This window comes from Camelus dromedarius, chromosome 15, assembly GCF_036321535.1.
Source record: "Camelus dromedarius isolate mCamDro1 chromosome 15, mCamDro1.pat, whole genome shotgun sequence".
Classification (NCBI taxonomy): domain Eukaryota; kingdom Metazoa; phylum Chordata; class Mammalia; order Artiodactyla; family Camelidae; genus Camelus; species Camelus dromedarius.
This window is the reverse complement of record NC_087450.1, coordinates 14,319,011-14,342,083: the sequence shown is the minus strand read 5'-3', so window position 1 is coordinate 14,342,083 and position 23,073 is coordinate 14,319,011. Positions and strand designations below refer to the sequence as shown.

At 42.2% G+C, this 23,073-nt stretch overlaps 1 protein-coding gene across 1 annotated transcript; it reads right to left on the bottom strand.

Annotated features, from left to right (window-relative positions):
• Nucleotides 1-478: 478 nt before the first annotated feature.
• Nucleotides 479-6,367, bottom strand: BMP10 (bone morphogenetic protein 10). Its single transcript, XM_010979898.3, has 2 exons — nt 6,034-6,367; nt 479-1,419 (listed from the first exon to the last, which is right to left on the bottom strand). The coding sequence occupies exons 1-2, from the start codon at nt 6,365-6,367 to the stop codon at nt 479-481; spliced, it is 1,275 nt and encodes a 424-aa protein (XP_010978200.1).
• Nucleotides 6,368-23,073: the final 16,706 nt, after the last annotated feature.

Genomic DNA, 23,073 nt, shown 5'->3' with positions numbered 1-23,073 from the left:
GCACCAGTTACCTTGACGGAACTCCTACTCAGAGAAGAGCGGACCGAGAACATACCACTGGCTTTTAACACATGCACATTTGATTCATTCATGCATGTGTGTGAGTAGAATCTGCCTCTCTGGAAACGAAAGGGTTTTATAAGTTTATCTCTGTACACATATACATACACATTATCTGCCTCTTGACATTGTATTTCTGCTTAGGGGTGTTGCTTTCAAACTGACATAGAGAACAAGGAGTGTGGGCTTGCCGCTCGCTGTTAGAGATGGTGTTGCCAGGAGATGGCAAGTCCAAAGAAAAACAGATTGGAAGGGACTAGACTGTGAATTATGTGATTTCTTGCAACAAACCGATCTGTCAAAATTCCCTAAGGCAGCAAGCCCCTATGATCTGTACACCCTTATTAAATAATCTCATTAAATAGGAACACAAAATATACACATTTACAGTTATTAAATAAGCCACAGGATTCCTCTTCTATCTACAGCCACACTCAGAGACGGCCATGCCTTCATACTTAAACTTGTAAGTGACGACGCCTTTGTCTAGATAGAGGATGGAGATGGGCTCCAGCTTGGTGGGCACACAGCAGGCTTTGGAAGCCTTCTGGGAATTCTTGAGGTGGACCAAGGCCTGGATAATCGCGTGCTTTGTGGGGGTGAGATGCTCTGCCAGGGGGTAGTTGCAAACACCACGGCATTCGTAGGCTTCGTATCCAGGCGGGGCGATGATCCAAGAGTCCCAGCCAATCTCCTTGAAGTCGATGTAGAGCGGGGTCCTCTTGCAGTAGTTTCCCTTAGCGTTCCTCCTGATGCGGGCAGTGGAGTCGTAGATGATGTTGGACCTCATCTGCAGCAGAGCCTCTTCCCCGGGTCCGCTGGAATAGCCATCCAGGCCCAGGTGGTCCAGCTCCGGGAGTTGCTCGTGGGCGATCATTTCACTCAGTTCCTCCTTCCGTTCCTTCTCGCTGCTCTGATCGTCGGAAAACACGACAAGCAAAGGGACGTGCTTATTCCGGGCACTGGTGTCTATTTCCAGTTGTCCCCTGCCGGCATCCTCCATTTCATCATGCCTGCTCTCGATGTGGACCTCCAGCTGGTGGAGGGATGAGCCTGACTTTTGCCAGCGTCTGATGGCATCGGTGACGTCAAAAGTCTCCCACTCACTGTTGGTTCCATAGATCTCCCCTGACACCAAGACCAGCATGCTTCGTTCGCCCTCATTTTCCCCTTTGCTCTCTAGTACTTCAAAAATGGTAATTTTCCGGTCCACACCATCATATATCATGCGATCTCTTTGCACCAGGGTGTACAACCTGAGTTCGGCCATGATGACCTCTTCATGGTGCGGGATGGACACATTGAAGAAGAGAGGGTATTTTCGGAGCCCATTAAAACTAGCTGGTTGGGAAAACAGATCTGGAAAAAATAATAATAAAAGACAGAAATCAGATTTGCAAGATGTGGCAGAGAAAAACAGATGCATATTTATGCAATAAAAAGTTCTGTTCATACAGGAGGCTTGATACAGAGGGAATGAGGTTAGATCAATGAAAACAAACACAGGGCTAGCACTCTCTAACAGAAAATACTGAAGGTCAATGGTGGAACACCAGACGGAGTTAAGCTGCCAAGACTAAGATGGAAAATGGCCGCCTAATGAGTGAGAGGAAACACACCCAGCCTTGCTTGCGTAACTTATCAGCCACAGAATTGGAAAGCTGGGACGGACCTTGGAGATTGTGCAGGCAAGCCCCCAATCTTCCTAACCAATAAGGAGCTATCAAATGAAGCATGTGATGGTGATTCTTTTCTTGAAGCTTTTCAGGGATGAGGATTTCATGGCTTTTCATATTAGCATTTGTAATGGATGGAGATCCTCACACAGTTGGGGACTTCCTGGAAAACAGGCATCTGGACCACAGGTTAGCAAACTATAGCCCATGGGCCAGATCAGGCCTGCCACCCATTTTGGGAAATGAAGTGTAACTGCATTGTGTCTGTGGTTACTACAATGGTGGGGTTTGATAGTCTCAACGGGGATCATACGGCCCACAAAACCTAAAATACTTTCTCTCTCTCTCTGGCCTTTTACAGAAAAAGCTTGCTGACCCCTGCTCTAGACACCAAAGCCCGACAAGGTCAACAAGATAGCCATGGAACGAAGGGGCTCGCAGCAGTTGAATTTGGGGGTGAGTGGTCCTCCATAAGGGGAAATGGGGAAAATGAATTTTGTGGCTAGATCGGGTGCCTGAGTCATGTACCCTGAGCATGTATATGGAAGTGTGGTGTATAGGAATCACTCAGAATGTTTACGACATACAAATTTAAAGGTCCTTTGTCTTAGAAGCACACTTCCAAATATTATTGTGTTGGCTTCCCGTTTAAGAATTTTTAGGCATGCAAAGTTCCTGTACACTTGCCCCAGGTAACACGTGTCAACAAGGAATCCCTGAAGGCATTTGTCATCAATCAGAGGGTTCCACGACACCAGAGATATGCTAGGGACCACCAGTTGAGGCGCTCTGCAACATCTTTAGCAACGTTTTCTCCGCTGTATACCCAATTCATGATATCATGGAGTCCATGTTCCAAACTGTACTCTTTAATATTTTCCTTGAACTTGATCTGATTATTTTAATACTTACGACCTCTTTTAGGATTGTCCTAAGCAACAGTGTCCATGAAACAAGGAGTTTGAGGTGCTAGTTATGTGACTTTTTCTTCAATCCACATTAACAAAAATATATAGTGATGTCACATGATTCATAGTTTCCTCTGAGCACCACCTAAAATCATCTCACACACTGCCAGTGAGAAACACAGGTCAATGGCATGAATTTAAGCTCTCTAGCGTGGCTCTCAAAACTAGCTATAAACCAAGTCTTAACCTCTTGATCGTGTCATAGCCCCCATTCATCCCTTACAGTGTGGGAACATTGCAATTGGTCAATTAATATTTGTGGAAAGGTTAAGCAAATCTTTTAAACAGAGATTAAACGTAGTGTCCTATTTAAAGTAGACCGCCACCTTCCCCACTTGCCAAGCACTCCTTTGGTTTACTGTATAGAGCACCCTTGGGTATGTTCTTCTGACCCTTGGAAAGTCCTACCCCCTCATCTCGATCTATCTAGCTGTGACCCTTCCCTAGGAGACCCTCCCTTCCTCACCACTCTACCTGGAGGTTTACTCCCTTCTGGGTAACTTGAGTACTTAGTCTCTACATCTCTCCCAAGGCCTTGCCATTTCTGTCCTCTTTCAGTTGTCCTTTTATGAATGGATCTTCCCAACTAGACTGTCATCCTGCACCACAGCTTAAACTCCCTTCTATGCCTCCAATCTACCACGGTGCTTTAAACAGAGGTAGTGCTTTAAAAATATTGATTAGTTGAAGATTCTGAGCATCTAGACCAAGCTGATTTATGGGCATGACATATGTCCTTTGTACAGCAAGTAATTTGGTAGTTGTCCCCCCTTATAGGGATGGAGGAAGCTTGACTCTCCATGGACAGGAAACATGAGAAGACCAAAAATAAAGGAGTAGACTGGTTGGTCCATCCATTAGAAAAAAACGCACAATGAAAGTGCACTACAGTGGGAGAATGAGTTTATAAAACAGCACAAGGAAACTTTTGGTGGTGATGAATATATTCACTATCTTGATTGGGGTGATGGTTTTAATGGATGTTCACGTCTGTCAAAATCTATCAGATTATGCACTTAAATCTGTGCAGTTTGTTGTATGTCAATTAGACCTCAATAACACTGATAAAAAAAAGTTCACTGTGTGTGTACAAATATAATAATAGATGGAGGTGTTCCATTTCAGGAATTGGAACGAGTATCTGTTGAGCAAATTTCATGTTTGAGGTGCTTTGCAAACATTGTTTTATTTAGCTCTTCCAATGACCCTACAATGCAGATATCACTTCTTCTGTTCATCTTATTCCAAAAAAAAAAAAAAAAAAATCGAGCCTCAATGCAGAGAACTGACTTTCCCAGGAAGACGAAGTGAGGTCAAAGCAGTGGTAGGAAATGAAGTCATGCTTTTTCCACCTTGGAAGTGGCACTTGATTTCCCCTGATTAGTTAGATTTGAGGAGGCTTTTTCTGTTTGGTTGGTCTTTGCCTCCTAGGAAGCTGCACGGAGCAAAAGCAAACAATGAAAGGGCCCACTAACAACCAACGGGGTGAGCCCAGTGGAGGATTCAAGACTTTCAGTTGTGCATTTCCAGCCACGGACTGGCGGAGGTGCAGCCAGCTAGGTTGTCCACAAAGAGGTCTGCTCCTGCCTCCGCTGATCTTCAGAAATAAGAAGCTCTGAAAACCCCACTTCCTGACCTGGACCATCCAAATTCTCCACAGGAGAAGTGAAAACTGAAAAACTCCTATTTTTCCCCAGAGATGCAAACATTTTCCCCACCCACACCCTGAGCCAGCCACCCAGGGCTCAGCACTCAGAAACATTAGGAAGGCTTCCCACGGAAGGAGGTTGTTTATTTTCAATTCAGACTCGCCTCCAAAAGACATCTGTAATTTCAGCTTTCTGTTTCCATTATGTTGCTAAAAGTTCTTAAGTAACTTTCCAACACGTTACTAAATATTTGAAATTTGGGCTGTCACCTAAATTTTAAAGGCAAAAAGTGTCTCCAGGACTGAGCCATACCTACTCAACAATCCTCCAATACCTAGAATTTAAAGACTTCATTAGTAATAACTAACATTTGTTCATTTGTTGAACACTTCGTAGCAATCAGACAACTTTCTTACAGGTAACCTCTTTGAAATTGGGTATATTATTCCCAATTTACAGATAAGGAAATCGAGGCTGGGAGAAATAAGCTAATTATCCACACCAGCTAAGTCAACTCTGTCTCAAAAACCCAAATCCTGAGCTATTGAGGTTTCGTTTTTGTTTTGTTTTTTAACACCTTTGTTGTGGCATGATTCCTGTACAGTAAACTACACATATTTCAGATGTACAATTAGATGAATTTTGATAATTTTATACACCAGTGAAAAAACCACCACAATCAGTATAGCTAACATTTCCATCCCTCCCCAAGAGGCACAAATTTCAAATTGCCACCACTGAGCTGTTGTCTTGACACCACCTTTTTGCTTTCAAGAACAGTTGGCCAACACCTATCCAAACCCTCTTCTGCACCTGGTTAAGGACCACAAAAGCATAATTGGTAAATAACAAAGAATTAGTTTCTTTGGACCCACAACTTTTACCATAAATATTACAAAAAAAATTTTTTTTGCTCCCTTGCACATTATTAAACAAAGAATTAACTTGTTAGGTCATTAGATTTAGTACTGAATAAAGATCTGGGGAGGGGATGGAGAAAACACACTTTTCCCACTGATAATTAAAGCTTGTGCATTGCTCTTTATAAAGGCACAGAGGAAGCTGGATCATTAACTGCATCATGCACATTTCCTGGAAATTATAAACAGCGCTTCAAGGATATACACGTCACATCAAGCAAAACAAAACTTTAGGAAGAATCTCTAAAAGGTTAAGTTTCCATCCTGTTTGAACATTTCTGAAATAAAGTCACAAAATGGAAACTCACCCAAAGTTTGAGGGACACACATATGGCAGCTTTCTGTATTTTGTCTATTTTCATTCTAAGTAGAAGTTGACAAATTTCGTAGTCAATTAAAAGCCAAATGGGATGAGGCCCATCTGGAAAATGACAGACAAAGGTATACTGGTAGACTAGCAGTAACATTTTCTATTACCTGCTGGCCAGGTGGAAAACTTTTAAAGACCCAATTACGATGTCAAAATGGTAGGCACTTCATGGCTTTGGATTAAAAGGTATACTTTAGTATCTTTTCATACAACTTGGAAAATGACCATAAAAATGGTATAGACCAAATGTGCATTGTTTTTGTGTATCTGTGTACACACACCCCTATACAGATGGATTCACCCTTATCTGTATCATTCCCCTGCATTGTAAACTGACTTACTGCTTCTGAAAACTCAAAGCCACATTTCATCAGGAAAATGTCCACTTACCTTCATTCTTGAAACTCCTAATGATGTTGGCAGAAGGCATGGAGGTCCGATCTGTGGCAAATTTGTTGTAGAGTTCCAACATGTACTCTGGTGGGTCAATCTTGGCTGAATCCTGCATCGGGATGTCAGACAGATTTAACGTCTTGAGGAACTCGTGTTTCATGCTCTGTAGCAGTGTGTTAAAGTCGACACCGTCTTGCTCTGAGAAGACATCATCAAAGAGGGGCATGTCTTCTTCCAGAGGCGACTGCTCCAAGCTCAAGATGGGGCTGCCAGAAACCCAGTGAACCACCAGGCAGGAGACAGCGCACAGCTGCAGGGCCAGGGCACCCATGGCTCTGCTCGAGCCCCCAGGCCAACCCGGGAAGGTTTAGCGCTCCTGGACTCCAAGTGGCAGTTTTATCTGGCGGAGCGTAAATGTCTCGTGTCACTGGAGACAAGTTTGGAAACTTCCCCTCTCTCCCTCCCCCTACCACTCTTCCTCTCCCCATCCCAAAAAGTCAGGTTGCAGTAATTGGATAACAAAATCCCCCACAGGGGCCTAGCCTTTCTTATCTCCCTAGTGTAAACTCGCACACCAGATTTTGTTTCTATCTCGCAATCCTTTTTTCTTTTAATGAGCATTTTGTAAACATTTCCACATTCTGACACTGGCTGAGAGATAGGACAATTTTCTCCTTGCAAAGGCTCTGCTTCTCCTCCTTTTAATTCACTTCCTTTTGGCAGGGATGCCTAAATTCTGCTCTGAGGCAGTTCCGTTTCACACACGCATGTAATCGACATTAGCAATCAACACAGCACATCAATGGCAACATGTCATTAACGCGAGCGATGGGACTTTCATCCTCACAGAAACATCTCTGAAGAAAGACCAAATAGCCTACATCTCCAACTGAATAGGTATAAATGAACCTATATACATCTTTAGAAGCTGGTATTGTTAGAAACAGGAAAGTATAAACTTTATGGTCAATAGCCTTTTCTGTACAAATTTGATCTGGCCAAAATGGCTTTTGAAAAATAGGGCAAGTACTTCATATGACAGCAACTACAATTTATTAGGTGCTTTCCTACGAGCAGGCATTGTGCTAAGTGCTTTGCGTATATCACCGAATGTCCTTCCTAGAATAACCCTTTTATTATCCGCGTGGCATATATGGGTCACTTAGTTTCAATTAGTTGCCAGAGGTCACAAAGCTACAAAGTGACAGAGCCAGGATTTGAATCCAGGCAGCCTGACTTTTATGAAACAAGAAAACAATCAGACCTTTTAAACAGTGTTCCCCTGGGCTGGGTCACCAGCAGTCACTAACTAAGCCCCAGCCCAGCCCAGCCCTGCCCCAGGGAGGGCGTGCACAGCCAGGAGAGGCCGGGCAACACTTTGCAACTGGATATGGAGCTCAGGTCCTTCACCTGTATGATTAGTTACTAAGACAACCCAAATCTGCCAAATCCATCTTGATGGTTAAATCAAATTGATCGTCGAATGGTTCCAGTAAGAGCCTGGCAAACAACATATTAGACAAGTGAAAAGATGCCAAATGCCTTGGTCTGAAAAACAATGGTAGAATTAATTGATTGTGTGTCTGGTGTAGGGAAAGACAAATCAAGGTCATTTTACTTTCCAACCATGATTAGTGGCAGTGGTAACACGGTGTGGCCAGGACGGTCCTGTGGACAACTCCAGGGGGTGTTTTTCCCTCTGAGGCACTGGGACTGGTGTCTCCCTGACTTGTTCAGTGCACGCCCTGGTACTGTGTCCAGAGGGCTGTGTCTATACATTTGATGCACCTGGAAAAAAACACCCAGCTTCTGAGCTGAATTTTCCTACATTCACCCCGATAGGATAATTACAGTTACTTTCCTTTTTCTCTCTAGGCTCCTTGAGGTTTATTATCATCACAAATAAACTTCTGATTTTTCACCCTCTGAATATGCACATTTTACAGCATTTTTTGAACTACCAGAGAATGAGCTATATTTTCAGGAAAAAAAATCTCTCCAAAAATTGCTCATTTGTTTCATAAATGTTGATTTGATTCAGTGTTCTATTTCAGTTAAAGCTTCTGCTCCTGCATTAAAAAGACCATTGTAGAGTGATAATAGATTTTACCCTGAACAGACCCACAAGTGAGTGAGTCCAAGGGCTGTAACCCATCCCACGGGCTTTGCCGTGAGGCTCCTGACAGCATACCAGCAGGGCCCCTGTATCACACCCAGCATCAAAACAAGCTCCCGTTTATCTTCACACACACACACAGATGTCAACGCACGCTCCAAAACCCTGAACGGCAGGCATGTGCGCGTAACTGCCACAGGACAGCTGAGTAAGTGGAGGTCCTTGTAGCCCGGGCGCGCTGGTTTCAGAGGTCAGGAGGAGAGCTGGGCACGCCCCCCTGCAGAGTCCTCGCTCTGCCCATCCTCAGGGGTAAGACGTGCAACCGTGATTTCACTGGCTTCCCTGTATCAGTGTCAGAGGAGCAATGGGGTTGCATATCTGGACCAGTTTCCCCATCACAAATGTTTCTCTTTCGGGCTGATTTAAAGATGGACTAGAAAAACATCTATAACTACATCTCAGTGCCAATGTCCTCTTGAAACGCAAGGTCCTTAAGTTCCTCACCTGTGCTGGGTGGACAAGGCGGGAGATTAGACTCCCGAGTGGACAAAAAAATGCCTCACATTTTAGCTGCAGAATCTCGTTATCCCCAGATTTCTCTAGTTTTTCCTGATAACTCTCATCTGACTCTAAACAGTCCAAATATCACCACATTCCTTTGCCATCTTGTTTTTCGTGGACACAATCTCTTCTTCTAAACTGGCAGGTGGGATGATAAAAAAAAATACTTAGCAAGCTGTATGATAGGTCCTAGCCAACCAAAACAGACACTAGCTGTGGTGCCAAAGCGAGAACCCAGGGTCCCCTGGCTTCACCTCTTAAGCTCTGGATCCTGGGGAGGTTGGGGTGGGATGCTGGGGGAGGGGCTTGGGCAGCAGCGGTTTATCAACCGTATGGGAATATTCTGATACTTTAGCATGGTGTAGTACTGTTATACAATGTATAACAGGCAAGTAAAAGTTCTGCTGAAGATTCTGAAGCCAGAGTTCTACAAGCTACGTGCTGTTAGAATTTGTAAGCTCAGTGTGAGGCTAGATGCTAGCTCGAAATTTCCTTGCCTGCTACAAAATCTGTTCCTGGAGGCCCTCTTTCTCCAGTCCAGACCTTGCCCACTTTACCGAGACTGAGGAAGCCCTCTGGGGTGCCTTTGTCCCTGGGGTGGGTCAGAGAGCTCCCACTCTCCTCCTCTGATGCAGTGGACCCGGCACCGCCCTCTAGGAATAGAAGTTGCCTTGACAGTTCTCATTCACTCCGTCGTCCAGTCCACATTCTCAGTGTGAGAAGTGTTCCCTTGCCTCTGCTACCTCTCAGCATTTAGGTTGCTGCTGACCTGAGGCTTACCCGTCTGCTTAGCGCTTCTCATGGGCTTAACACACAAAGGCCATCTCCTCATCTCAGCTCCTCTTATGCTGATTTAAAGAGTCCCTTAGCTCCCCTCCTTCAGTAACCTTCCACGTGGTCCCCTCACTCACCAGTAAGGCCTGGCACGTGAATCACCATCAATAATTGTCAGCTATTTAAAAAAATTCAGGCCTTTGTAACAGTCATTCATTCAACCAGATTTCTTGTGTGTCCCCGCTCTATGCCAGGTACACAAAAAACCGGAAGAATACGGACCAAATCCCTGACGGTGTGGAGATTACGTCTCAGTTGGAGGGAGAGAGACAGTAAACAAATACACAAATAAAGCTAAGTCTCTACTGGGTGGTGATGAGTGCAGCAGGAAAAACAGACTGAAGCAAAGGGATGGGAAGGGCGAAGTGGGCGGGGTCCTGTTTCACTGTCAAGGCCTCGCTGGCGGAGGTGGGTGAGTCCACGTGCAGGCCCGTGGAGGCCCCTAGAGAAAGAGCCCCGCAGGCAGAGGGAGCAGTCCATGCAGAGACTCTAAAGTAACAGCAAGCTGGGGAGGCATGAGCATCAGTGAGAAGGTCAGGGTGGTTACAGACAAGCAAGGGGGAGAGCTATAGAAGATGAGGTCCAAGAGTAAGTGGGCTGAACAAAAAGCAGACAACCCAATCAAAAAATGGGCAGAAGACCTAAACAGATATTTCTCCAAGACCTACAGACGGCCAATAGGCACGTGGAAAGAGGCTCAATATCACTAATCATCAGAGAAATGCAAATCAGAAGTACCATGAGGTATCAGCTCACACCAGTCAGAACGGTCATCATTAAAAAGTCCACAAGTGATAAATGCTGCAGAGGGTGTGGAGAAAAGGGAGCCCTCCTACACTGCAGGTGGGGATGTAAATTGGTGCAGCTTCTATGGGAAACAGTATGAGAGTTCTTAAAAAACTAAAAATAGTTACTATATGATCCAGCAATCCCACTCCTGGACATGTATCTGGAGAAAACTCTAATTTGAAAAGGTACATGCACCCCAATGTTCATAGCAGCACCATTTACAATAGACGAGACGTGGAAACAATCTAAGTGTCCATCAACAGATGACTGGATAAAGAAGTGACAGTACATATACACAATGGAATACTACTCAGCCATAAAAAGAATGAAATAATGCCATATTCAGCAACATGGGGGCACCTAGAGATGATCATACTAAGTGGAGTAAGTCAGACAGAGAAAGGTAAATATCATATAATATCACTTACATACGGAATCTAAAAAAAGTGATACAAATGAACTTCTTGACAACACAGAAAGAGAGTTGTAGACATAGAAAACAAATTTGTTGTTACCAAAGGGGAAAGGAGGGAAGGATAAGTTAGAAGTTTAGGATTAGCAGATCCTAACTACTGTATATAAAATAGATAAACAAGAAAGTCCTACTGTGTAGCACAGGGAACTATATTCAATATCTTGTAATAACCTATAATGAAAAAGAATATGAAAAGAAAATATGAATATGAATATAAATATATATATATATATATATATATATATATATATATATATATATATATATACATACATAAAACTGAATCACTATGCTGTACACCAGAAACTAACACAACATTGTATATCAACTATACTTCAATTGAAAAAAAAAAAAGAGTTGGTGGTCTGGACCAATTAGAAGGTCATAGATCTTTTTATTTTAACAGTCAAACTATACAAATGCAGAATTTGCCTCTTGGTTTTGTTCACTGAACATTCCATCTTAAGGGTTTTTCATGTTGCCACATAGTCTTTACAACCATTAATTAATAATAGAATTGCCTAATTCCGTTGGGCAGAATGGAATCACTAGTTTTTAAAGTAGTAAAGGAAAACTCAACAATTCTATTGAAATGTAAAGACACTGAATATTTAGATTTCAAATGCAACTGCCAAGGTATTCTAAGCTTGACAGCACCTGTTCATATACGTGATGACTTGAAATGCGGGTTCAAGAAGAATGCAGGATGCTCCAATAACACTTGTTCCCCATGGAATACCACCAGTCTCGGAAATACGTGGCGACTGGGTCACATCACCTCTTTCCTGGATTGTAGTGACAGGGCTACTAAACGATTCTGCCTTCACCTCCTAACAGTCTGTTCTCAACATGGAAGCCAGATTTGATCCCACACTGGATCATCACTCCTTTCCTCACTCAGAGTAAAGGATGAAGTCTCGTGAAAGCCCCCGAGACCCTCCAATGCCTCTCTGACGTCACTGCCACTTGCTAAGTCCACTCCAGCTCCAGTAGCCTCCCTGCTAATCCTTAAACACCCCATGCGTGTTCCCATCTTAGGGTCTTTGCTTCAGTTGTTTGTTCCTTCCACCTGAAACAGCCTTCCCCCGATAATCCACACGGTCATTCTCTCACCTCTTTCAAGTCTTTGCTCAGAGGTAACCTCAATGAAGCCTACCCCGACCACCCTGGTCAAAACTGCAGCCCGTCAAGCAATCCTGAACCTACCTGCCCTGCTCCAGTGGTTACTTATCACCGCCCAACAGAAGGTACAACTTACTAGTGTAGTTTGCTCATTGTTTTTGACCTGTCTCTCTGCCATCCAGTCTTCACTCCCTAGCTAGAACATGTGTTCCAGGATGCTGGGGATCCTAGTTTTGTTCCAAGATATATTATTTAGTGCCTAGAGCTTACTTGCTACATAGTAGTTAATAAAATGTCATGCAAGGAAAAATGAGAGCAAACATTCAAATATCTTCTTCCTGAGATTACTTATAGTAATATCATAAAAGCATAAATGCCCTTTAAAATAAATAACCATTATTTAAATAGGCATGGATTTTCTTGAGACATCTACCATAGACATCGAGATTTGTTTGTATACTATTATATACCATTCAATAAAGAAGTTTTCAAAGAATTAATTTATCATTCTTCTAAAATTTTACTATGCAGTGTACCACCACACAAAGTGTTCATATAATATATATAAAAAGTTTGAAGACAATTATAAAACAGAGACACCCATCTACGCACCATCCAGTTTAAAAAGTAGAAAAGACCAGTACCTTTATAACTTCCAGTGTAACTCTTCCCAATTCATCTCCTTCTCCCCAAAAGAGGTAACAACCAGACTAAATTTTCTGCTTACCAGTCTGTTAGATTTTTTATGATTTTACTACACATGAACTACTCCCTAAAAATAGATAGTTTTGCTTATATTAATTTACATATAAATTGAATCATGCTACATGCTTTCTTGTATGACTTGCTTTTTTGTACTCAAAAGAAGGTTCTGGATGCACACATGTCAATGCATATAGCTGTAGTCCATTGCTTTTATTACTGCATAGTTACCAGCCTTACAAATAAATAAAGATTTATTTGTCCATTATACTGTCGAGAGACACTTGGATTATTTTTTTCCTCATTATGTACAGTGTTACTATGAATGATCATATTGCCAAATTGCCTCCCCAAATGGTTTTTCCCAATTCTGTTCGTCCCAGCAGGAGTACTTGTTCTATCTCCTTGCCAACACTTGTGCTGGTTAACTATGGAAACTGCTTGAGGCTTGAAGGCTCTCCCTTGTGCTGCTGTCCCCATTCTTTCCCAGGATCTGCAACAGAGCAGGAGACAGTCTTCTAGACAAGAGTCATAGTTTAGGCTGGAAATCAAACTCTGTTTTAAAGTATTATGTCGGCTCCCACAACTCTATAATAAATGATTCAACCCATGTAAAGCACTGTACCCAGGAGCAAAAAGAAAAAAAAACCTTATTGAAAGACAGGAAAGGAGATATATACATAAATGCAGCAACGTTCTAAGTCCATGAATAAAAAGACAATATAACAAAGATGTCAATAATCCCCAGATCAATATATAGATTCTATAAAATCTCAATCTTAATCCTTAGAAGACTTTTAACTGAACTTGAAAAGGTGATCCTGAAACTTTTATGCAGAGGCAAAGGGTTAAGAATAGCTAGGATATCCTTGGAGAGTTAGATGAGACTTTTCTTACCAAATATCAAGACTTATTAAAAATCAGTAATAATCAAGACAGTGTTGTGTTGTAGGAAGAGATCAATAAAGCAGAAAAGAATCTGGGGGAAGCCTCACACAAACATAAAACATTGACATATACAAGCTGGATCACGGATGAACAGGAAAAGATAGATGATTTGATAAATGGTGCTGCGAGTATCTGTTGGAATGTTGTCTACTTCACTCGTTATGCAAAAATCAAATCCAGACAGATTAAAGGCTTACTATGAAAGAACAATTTGGAACTTTTGTCTTGGTGATAGAGAGGCTCTTTGGAGAAAGAAGTCCTGGGAGGAGGGCTTCCTTCGTCCTGAGAACTGGTGCCTCCTGTGCTATCGCCAACCCTAGAGGATAACAAGGAGATAAATGATTATCCTAACCCCCTTTGCTCAAAAGACCAGACAAAGACAGCTCGTATTTTTTTTAAGTGTGTAAATTGACATTATCAAATTCCAAAGAAGCAAAATAGTATCTTTATTATTAGCTTTAGAAAAAAGTTTCACGCAGGGTTCCTTGGAGCAGAGAGCTCCCGATTACACTTTAAATCGAGTCTGTTACACTTAAGCCCCTTTCCGAAACACAATTCTTCATGGAGTGAGACAAGTTTTCCGTGTCACAGAAGATTACGTTATCTGCATCTTAATTAACATGTTCATCGTTCTTTAAAGCTAAACAAATCTTTTTCGGCATGTGCTTCTTAAGGCATAAATGCTAAAAATGAAAATGCCCACTGACCTAGGATGTCCTGGGAGTGGTATAGACTGTCCACCAGCGTGCTCTTAGGGTCCCTAGAGGTGTCTGACAGCTGCACTAAGCAACCGTTCAGAGTGCGAAGAAAAAGAATCAAACCCAGCCAGGGCGCTCTGCCACCACACTGAGATAAGTCCAGCCCTTTAACACCAGAGGCTGCTAAGGTTTTATTCCACACTCTCAGCAAGATAAGCTGCCATTCACGCCTCACAAGACACCCAGATCTGGAAAGCAGCTCAGAGGGAAAATGAAGATACTCAAAGAGGTGCAATTATTTCAATGAAGAAAATGAGTAGATTTCAAGTTGCTTTGACTTCAGCTCCCCGAGGAGCCATGAAGCACGTCTCTGGGACTCTGCACACATGTTCATATGGGCTGAGGAGTAACCTCAGGACCCCGAGTCCCTCTCAGTGTCACCTCTCGGTGTCTGCCATTTTGCACTTAAGCTGAACCTCCCTCTGAAAGGTGGCATTCATTTCCCCATTTGACGGATAAAGTTGAGGTTTGAAAGGCTATATAAATTGCCCTGACTTCATGCACTGGGGAAACTTGGATTCAAACTCACTCTCTTGCCATTACTACCCCTGATTTGTCGAAACAGCTGAGACTCCATGTAGTTGGATGCTGAGATGGTGGATAGGATAGGACAAACCTCTTTTTATTACACTTTGCTTTATTGCTTTTTTTTTTTTTTTTACACATATTGGAGGTTTGTGGCAACCCTGCATGGGTCAAGTCTATCAGCACCATTTTTCCAATAACATTTGACCACTTCATGTCTCAGTGTCACATTTTGGTAATTCTCACAATACTTTAAACTTTTTCATTGTTATTATATTATATAGTGATGTTACCATTGCAAAAAGATTATGACTTGCTGAAAGCTCAGATGATGGCTAGCATTTTGGGGAAATAAAGTATTTTTATCTACAATTTTTTAAAAAAATTTGTTGTGGGGGAAGTAATTAGGTTTATTTATTTATAATTGAAGTATATAGTCAGTTACAATGTGTCAGTTTCTGGTGTACAGCATAATATTTATTTATTTTTAATGGAGGTCCTGGGGATTGAACCCAGGATCTCCTGTATGTTAAAGCATGCGCTCTACCACTGAGTTATACCCTTCCCCTAGAAATAAAGTATTTTTAAATTAAGGTGTGTTCATTTTTTTTTTAAAGACATAACGCCTTTATGTCTAAGCAGACTACAGTATAGAGTAAACATAAATTTTACATGCACTGCGATGTTTATCACAACATTTGCTTTATTGTGGTGGTCTGGAACCAAACCTGCAATATCTCCAAGGTATGCCTGTATAAAACCTTGACTGTACAATTATACACATAATTCAAGCATAGAGTGGTGGACTGCTCTGTACTAGTGGACTAGTCTGTACTCTGACTATTCTGTGTTTTCCTTAAACGTTGCATGAATCCTCTAATATTTTTAGATTTCCTAGGATGGTTCCAATCTCAAATGTTCTGTCCTTTTCCTAAGGACAGGCAAAACATGTCTCCTTTTTTTTCATTAAGAAAATATAGTCACCTTATCTGTAGAATACAGCGTCCATCAATTTTGAAGGAGCAACGCACATTCCCTTTCTGAGTGACCACCACCGGAAGCTTCCCTGGAGAGCTGCAGGGTCAAAGTAAACCACTCATGATAGTATTGAACTTGGAAAGTGACTATTACAAGATGATGAATACCTGGGCGGGGTTGTGAGCACGGATGTGGTTTTATAAGAAAGATTTCGTCTCAGCCAGATCAGTCTATGAATCTCAGTGTCAGTTTGAGACTTTCTAGCCACAGAGAATGTCACAAAAGTAACCCCTTGCTCCCCAGTTGCATGAACCATGGAGGCAAATCCTGTAACAGAATCATTGACCCTCATAGTTGGAAGGGACGCCAGATGTCAGCCCGGCTGGCCTCAGACACTCTGCGGGAAGAGAGGAGGAAGGAGAAATAGCTGAGACCTGCCTTATCAGCGGGCAGCCACTCTTCTGACTACTTTCACTTGACAAGTTCAGAAGGTTGCATGCCAGAAGGGCTTCTTGGAGAAGGTCTTCTGTATCAGGGTGACAGCCTGAGTGTGTTGTGACAGGGCTGTTGCTGAGCATCGCGCATTTCTTTGTGAAATCAGAGTCTGCATGTGACCACCTTCATTAAATGCCATGCATAGAACAAAGAGAAAAAGAAACTTGAAGCTATGGATAAGCATTTGTTTTAGGTAATATTGGAATAGCAAATCCAATTATAGAGTCAAATTTCTGATTTCTAAACAGAAAGGGATGGTCACTTTTGCCTTAAAAGGCTTAGTGACTCCCCGCCCCAAGAAAATCTCTTTTTCTTTCTTCCCTTCAATGGAAGAAGGTCAGGTTTACAGAGTCAAGTTCCAATCTAATCATATGATGTCATAAGACAGTAATTTAGCTTAAGCAATCCTTACAAAATATATTACCGGAAGATGACAAAGTGGATTTTTGATAAGCACCTTCAATCCAGCTTGTTCTGATGTGGAAGTCCAGGGGACCAAAGCCATCTATATGGTCCCTCATATACCCTCCAAAATGATTGTTAGTGAATTCTCCGTCAAGCTTTTGTGTTTAGGACTCGTTGATTAATTACCTCCGGGATTTTGTGCAGTTGGGATTGAAAACAGCACCTAAGAGAAATTTTAGGGAGGAATAACTTCAGAATTCTTTAAATAGCCAAACAGCTCAGTGGAGTTTGGCTAGCCAAAGACTAGGAACACGTGGGCTTGGTGTAAGGAGATTTCTACAGTCACCTGATCCTGCCACTCTCACCACACAGCCATCATTGGCTTAGCAAAAATGAAACAGCCAAGTGAGTTCTGTAATAAAGTCAAATGACCAAATTTGGGATAAAAAGAAATCCAAAATATGCATCTCCCAGCTGTTACTCCAGGCACAAGAACGGTCATTTTCTGTTACGTGGTTGACATACTTGTGAGCTGTATCAGCTTTCCTAAGATAAGTTTAGAATGCCTGTCTTGTCGGACAACTTGAGAGCAGAGGCCGTATTTCCATTCATTTATCCCTGGAACCTAGTATGAAGCTTGGCACATAGTACAAGCTCAACAAATCAATAAACAGAAGGACACATTTTGATGTGACACCATCACATATGTATCTGCTTGGGAATTTCTATAGGACCGTACAGAGAATTAAGTTTAAAGATATTCAAAGAAATCTACATTTATGCTAAGGATATTGACCTTCCTAAGAGTCCCAGTCTTCCTCAGAACTGCTGCCGCATCACATCCCTAAAGACCCTGCCTCTCTTGCCTCTTGCCAACAATCTTCAGTCCCACACCACCTCTGCCTACTTTCCCTCCTTGGGGTCTCCTTTGAAAATACTGAGGCTTTTTAAAAATAATTTTTCTATGCATTAAGTGTTCTGGGAATACCATCCAGGGCTTGACTCATGGGATTCCTTCCTCCACGTGACTGATGAGACAAGAAAGATCTGGGCATCCTCTAATTAGGAGAAGACATTCTTCCCAACCCAATACAGCCTTCCGTGGGCCTTCAGGAGGAAGGTCTCTGGACCCTTTCTTTTTCTTAACTGGGTTTCTATAAGGTTGTTTTTCTCTCAAGTGGATTGAAGTGTGGTCCTCGGGGAAAGAAACAAGGAAATTGCTGCTGTCCTTGGGTTCTAAGCTTTGCGCTTGCATGTAGCCAGAGAAAAAGTGTTCCTCTGACTGGTCCAGTATAGTTCAACAGGAGGCTACCTTAGGTTTGGGGCCAAATCCTAGCAGAATTATAATGATTTTGCCTGGAGCATCCCCCTGCTGCATGGACGCTGGTTTCCGGTGCTGTGATGGTGATATCAGGCAGCTCTCTGGGGAGTCAGCAGTCTTGAGTCCCAGCCAGAGCCAACTTATCATGGCTAATAATTCATCATTCACCACCACCACTAGAACAAATGTTTCTCAAGCACCTACACCATGTAACGCACAGTGCCATGAGGCTGGCAAGGAGAGGCACTGGGCTGGCAGCACTAACAGATGTTAACAATGAAAATAAAAAGCTGCCATTTATTCAGGTCCTACTCTGTGCCAGACACTGAGCCCCAGGCTTTATGGTCATCGTCTCATCGAATTTTCCCCCAGACTCCATGACCTAGAGTCACAGAGTCATGGAGTCATCATCTCTGTTTTACCGATGAAGAAGCTGGTCAGAGAGCCAGGAAAAGGATAGCCAAGATTGACACCAGCTCTGTTCGATTCCAAAGCCCAGTCATTCACTTCCACACTGCCCTCCATCTCTAAGAGGGGCTGATTTGATGGCCTGAGGAGGGTAGCAAAGAGCACATGGCCAAGAGAAGGAGGATAAGCCATGGAAAGGAGAACACCTTTGTCCGTAACGAAAGAAGAGAGGGAAAATGGGTGGGGATGCAGCCACATTTGAGGTGGTAGGAAGAGTTGAGGAATTTCATACCTGATAGCCTCAATTTCCTCTGGGAAGTAAGAGGCAAAAATTATCCAGTGAGTACAATGAGTGCAAGGATGGGGCAGGGGTAGTGATGATGATGGTGATGCTGACGAAGATAATAATAATAATGGTGGCAAATACTGAGTTCACCACATGCTAAGCATGCACTAAGGTATTTACATGAGTGACCCCTTTTAATTCTCACAACTCCGTGAGATGGGCACTATTTTGGACTCCAGGAAACTGAAACTCAAAGAAGTAAAATGGAAAGCCTGTTGTAGGATAGGCACTAAGTAGTCAAGCTGGGGTTTTAATCCAGGAAGGGTGACCCCAGAGCCCAAACTACTGAGGGGAAAGTGAGAAGATTGCTCGGGACATGTGAAAAGATGACTCCTAACCTACTTTTCATTTAAAAGATAAACATTGGAGAACGGGTGATCTGAGCGGTGGTTTGTGGGGGAAATTTTTAGCTAAGCATGCTTAAACAGAAAAATGGGACAGCCAAGTCAACATGCTGAGGAGGCAGTTAGAGATGCTGAAACAGAAGTTCGAGAGAGAAAGTTAAGTGTAGAATTTTCACAGTGACAATATATCATCTACGTATGGTATGTTAGAGGCTCCAGAATTTTGTCTTACAGCTACAGTTCAACACATTTATAGACTCCAACATTTATGAATGTCAGTAAAACGTATTCCCCCCCCCCCTTAAAGTTTAGTATAACATAACATTAGTTTTCAGCAACCCTTATAGAACCTCAACCCATCTATACAGGTAGGAGTACATGGTTACAAAAGTCAACTCTACTCTGAATCTCAGTAATAATGAGGCAGTATTGTAAGTTTCAGGAGGAAAGCGGCTGGGCCCCCAGGGCCACCAGAATGATGGCAGAGACCGTGGGCTGCCCTGAAACAGAACACAAACTGAGAGGCCAGGTGGAGGAAAGAGATTAAATGGTCTATACACCTGAAGCGGTCACGTTGCAACATGGTGAGGGCCTCGGTGGAAAGAGCTAGTGAGCTCCACAGTGAGAAGAGGAAGGACCAGCTCTGAAGGAGTCTGCCAAGGACCAGAGGGAGAGGCCCGAGGGGAAACAGGGGGCTTTCCAGGGAGAAGATAAAGATTGCTTTATTTCCTTTGCGACTCGCTGTTCTTTACTTGGTACAGAGCCAATGAGAAGTCAGCTTCTCCATAGAAAGACGTTCTTCCATTGCTGAATGGTTGCGGATGAAAAATGCCAGGCTCTGGTGTCACTCATTCAAGTGTTTTATTAAATTAACAGATGTCTCAGGTAAACTTGGTAAAATTCTTTAACACAATCTTCACCTTTTTTTTTTTTAACCAGTATCACCAAAGTTCCTCAGACTTTTTCCATCCGTTCCTCCCCACGATCCTCAATCAACTCTTCCCCATCACTCTCGGCCATGTCCGCAAACTCTCCTGTTCTGCACACACGTGGCACACTTGTTTCCATGCTCTGCGGAGGGAAACTTCTGCAGGATCTTTGTCCACAGGGTTCCCACCAAGCAGTCAACATTTGGAGGCTCCTCTTTATGGCATCTTTAATTTTCATTACCCCAACACTGAGGTGGTATTCCCATGTCAGCTAGGAACTGAATCTGGGGGTAAATTTCTATTCTTTTTATTCCTAGAAAAATTTTTTGAACTTAGATTGTTTTTTTCCACCTTTGTGGCTTGAAAATATAATTTTAAATGTTCAGAATCAGACATAGTCTATTTATCCTAGGACTTCTTGTGGTTTAGAGTGTGACCCCGTGGTCGGAAACACTTGATCCTTGCTCTAACTAGACAATATTCTTAACCCCTCAACGTCTTACTTTTGCCTTCTATGATGCATGGATAATAGTGCTTGGCATCAGGCTGAGTTCCAATCATCGTTAGGATGAACACAGAGACCCATTCAGCACCGGGCTTTAAACCTAGTTATTCTCCCTTTGTAGATAAAATATCGTTTTAAAATTGGCACTCTTCTCTATCTTTTATTATGCCCTAAGCTGTGACTCAAACTCTTTTGAAAACTACATAGAATTTTTTTTTTAATGACTAAATGAGTACACAGTTATGTCATTTAACGAGAAGGTTTCATTCACTGGATGACCCATTTTTTCTATGGTGGCTCACGTAGCCATTACAGGACTCCATCCAAGAGAAGGTCAGACCCTGACCTCCAATGAAGTTTCCATGAGCAGTGTCTGAAAAAGGAATATAAGATTCATGGAAAACTGAGGTCTGTAAACCCAGGAGAAATATGAGGAATCCTCCAGCCCATCCTCTCCCAGCTATGCAGCCATGAATGAAGCAACCAAAGTCAACAGAGATAAAGTGAGGGACAAAGGGTCTGAGAAATCCACAGCCTTTATACTACAGGTTTCAGAATAATTTCTTAACTGTGTCTTCTCTCCCTCCTTTCTTCCTTTCCTCCCTCCCGTTTCTCCTTCCTTCTTCTGTCTCCCCTCCCTCCCTTCCTAAATACGTGCTTTGTATGCTTCAGGTTAATTTTTTTTAATGTATGTGTGTGAGTGTGTGTGTGTATATATATATATATATATACACACATGTGAGGAAAGAAAACTTGACCAAGTGCCATCCTCTCGGTTCACTTGCAGGGCATCAGACCCTCGCAGTAATCAGGGCATACCACATCACCCTTTTTACATAAACAGGGAAACCAAAATGCCAACAGGGGAAATGACTCTTCCCAGACTTTTGACAACGACCCCTTACAGTGATCACGGAAGTCAGGACTGAGGTCTAACAGTTAAACTAGGTCTAAGCTAAAGTGAATTAGGAAATAGGCAGGGTTTTATTTTTAATAGAAGACATGCTGGATAGTATGTGAACAATGAATTTATAGGTTGGTTAATGGTTTTAGCAAGTTCAGACACTTAATACAGATGGTAATATTCTAAAGAATGTTTTCTGACAGTATTTTAAAATGGAATCAATAAATCAGGCAAAGCCAGGCACAATCACATCTAATCTCTCTCTCAGATATATATATATGACATGTGACATTTTCCCTATATTAATCCACAAATATTTCTTATGTTTCATATACATCCAAATGCAAGGTAATTCCTCCCATTTTTCCCAAAGAAAGATGAAGAAAAGAGATAGATTAGGGGAGAAGGAGGGTTGAATTTTAAATATATACCTTTTAGAAATGTAGAGGAAGTAGTCAAAGCTTTTATTATTTCATTTAATAATGTTAGTACATATACTCAGAATAGTGTTATATAAAATAAGATATGAATTTTAAATTGTTTCCATTTTCGCATTTTTAAAAGATTGCATTCAAACCTTTTAACATAAACCCTCAACATCGGTGTCACCCCTTGAGCCATTTTTTAAGTCACTTATCACGTCTTCTAGACATCGTCATGTCTGCTTTTAAGACCTCTATAACATCAGCCTTTCACTAGAAAACTGACCCAAGCACAAGCATGCATTTGGATAACATTAGCTGTCAGCTTTTCAATTGTCCTGAGAGATATATTTAGGACCTGTCCAAGGACTATGTATTTTATTGCTTTTTAAGCTGGTCTTTAAAAGGCTTTTTTCCCCTTTGCACCATCAGATGGTTGGAATTGGGAAGCAGACTTCCAGAAATAATCATGAAATATGGGTTAAATTTTGTTGCTTCTCCTTTATTTTATCAGTTCAATCAGACAGACCTCGATAAATATTCAACTAAAGTTACTAGGGTGATGCTTTCTTTAAGCAGTGCCTCACTGGTCAAAAGAAAGTGACTGAGATAGTAATTGTAGCATGAGACTTTGTAAAGCCTCAAATATAAGGTGATTCTCTGAGGGAGGACTTTGGGGGAAATCCTTGCCTTTACTTGAGCCTCTACAGCAGTTGGTCTGAAGGGCTCAGTTATGCTGTGTTCTGGGAAAGAGTTTTTCCATTTGCCTTTTAACAGTCCAGTCTCTGACCTCCTTGGGGAACGGGGCTGCCTACATGCAACACTGGGGGAGCCAGAGAACTCTAGGTCAAGATGGAAATTTATCAATAGGATGAGGTATCAGCCTGAAACTCTGCTCCTGTGTATTTGAGACATCTTTTTACAAGGCCAGAAGGGACTTGCATCAATGCATAACTATGGTTCTCTCCCTGGTTGCTTTTCTGGCAGAGCGAGAAGATGCCAGAGTACCCGTTTGAAAGGTTACACATTCATTTAGCATCAGAATTTCAGTAGCTTTTTCAGAGCAGTTGACATTTAGACCTCTGAATGGGGACCATCTCAGAATGGACCATGTATGGAGAAAACTGTGGAAATGAAAGCCATTCCAAAG

Excerpts from the sequence above, each read along its gene's own strand:
- BMP10 (XM_010979898.3), bottom strand. The coding sequence starts at position 6,367 with ATGGGTGCCCTGGCCCTGCAGCTGTGCGCTGTCTCCTGCCTGGTGGTT. Across the intron at positions 1,420-6,033 it reads TAGGAGTTTCAAGAATGAAG|ATCTGTTTTCCCAACCAGCT; the intron begins GTAAGTGGACAT and ends TATTTTTTCCAG.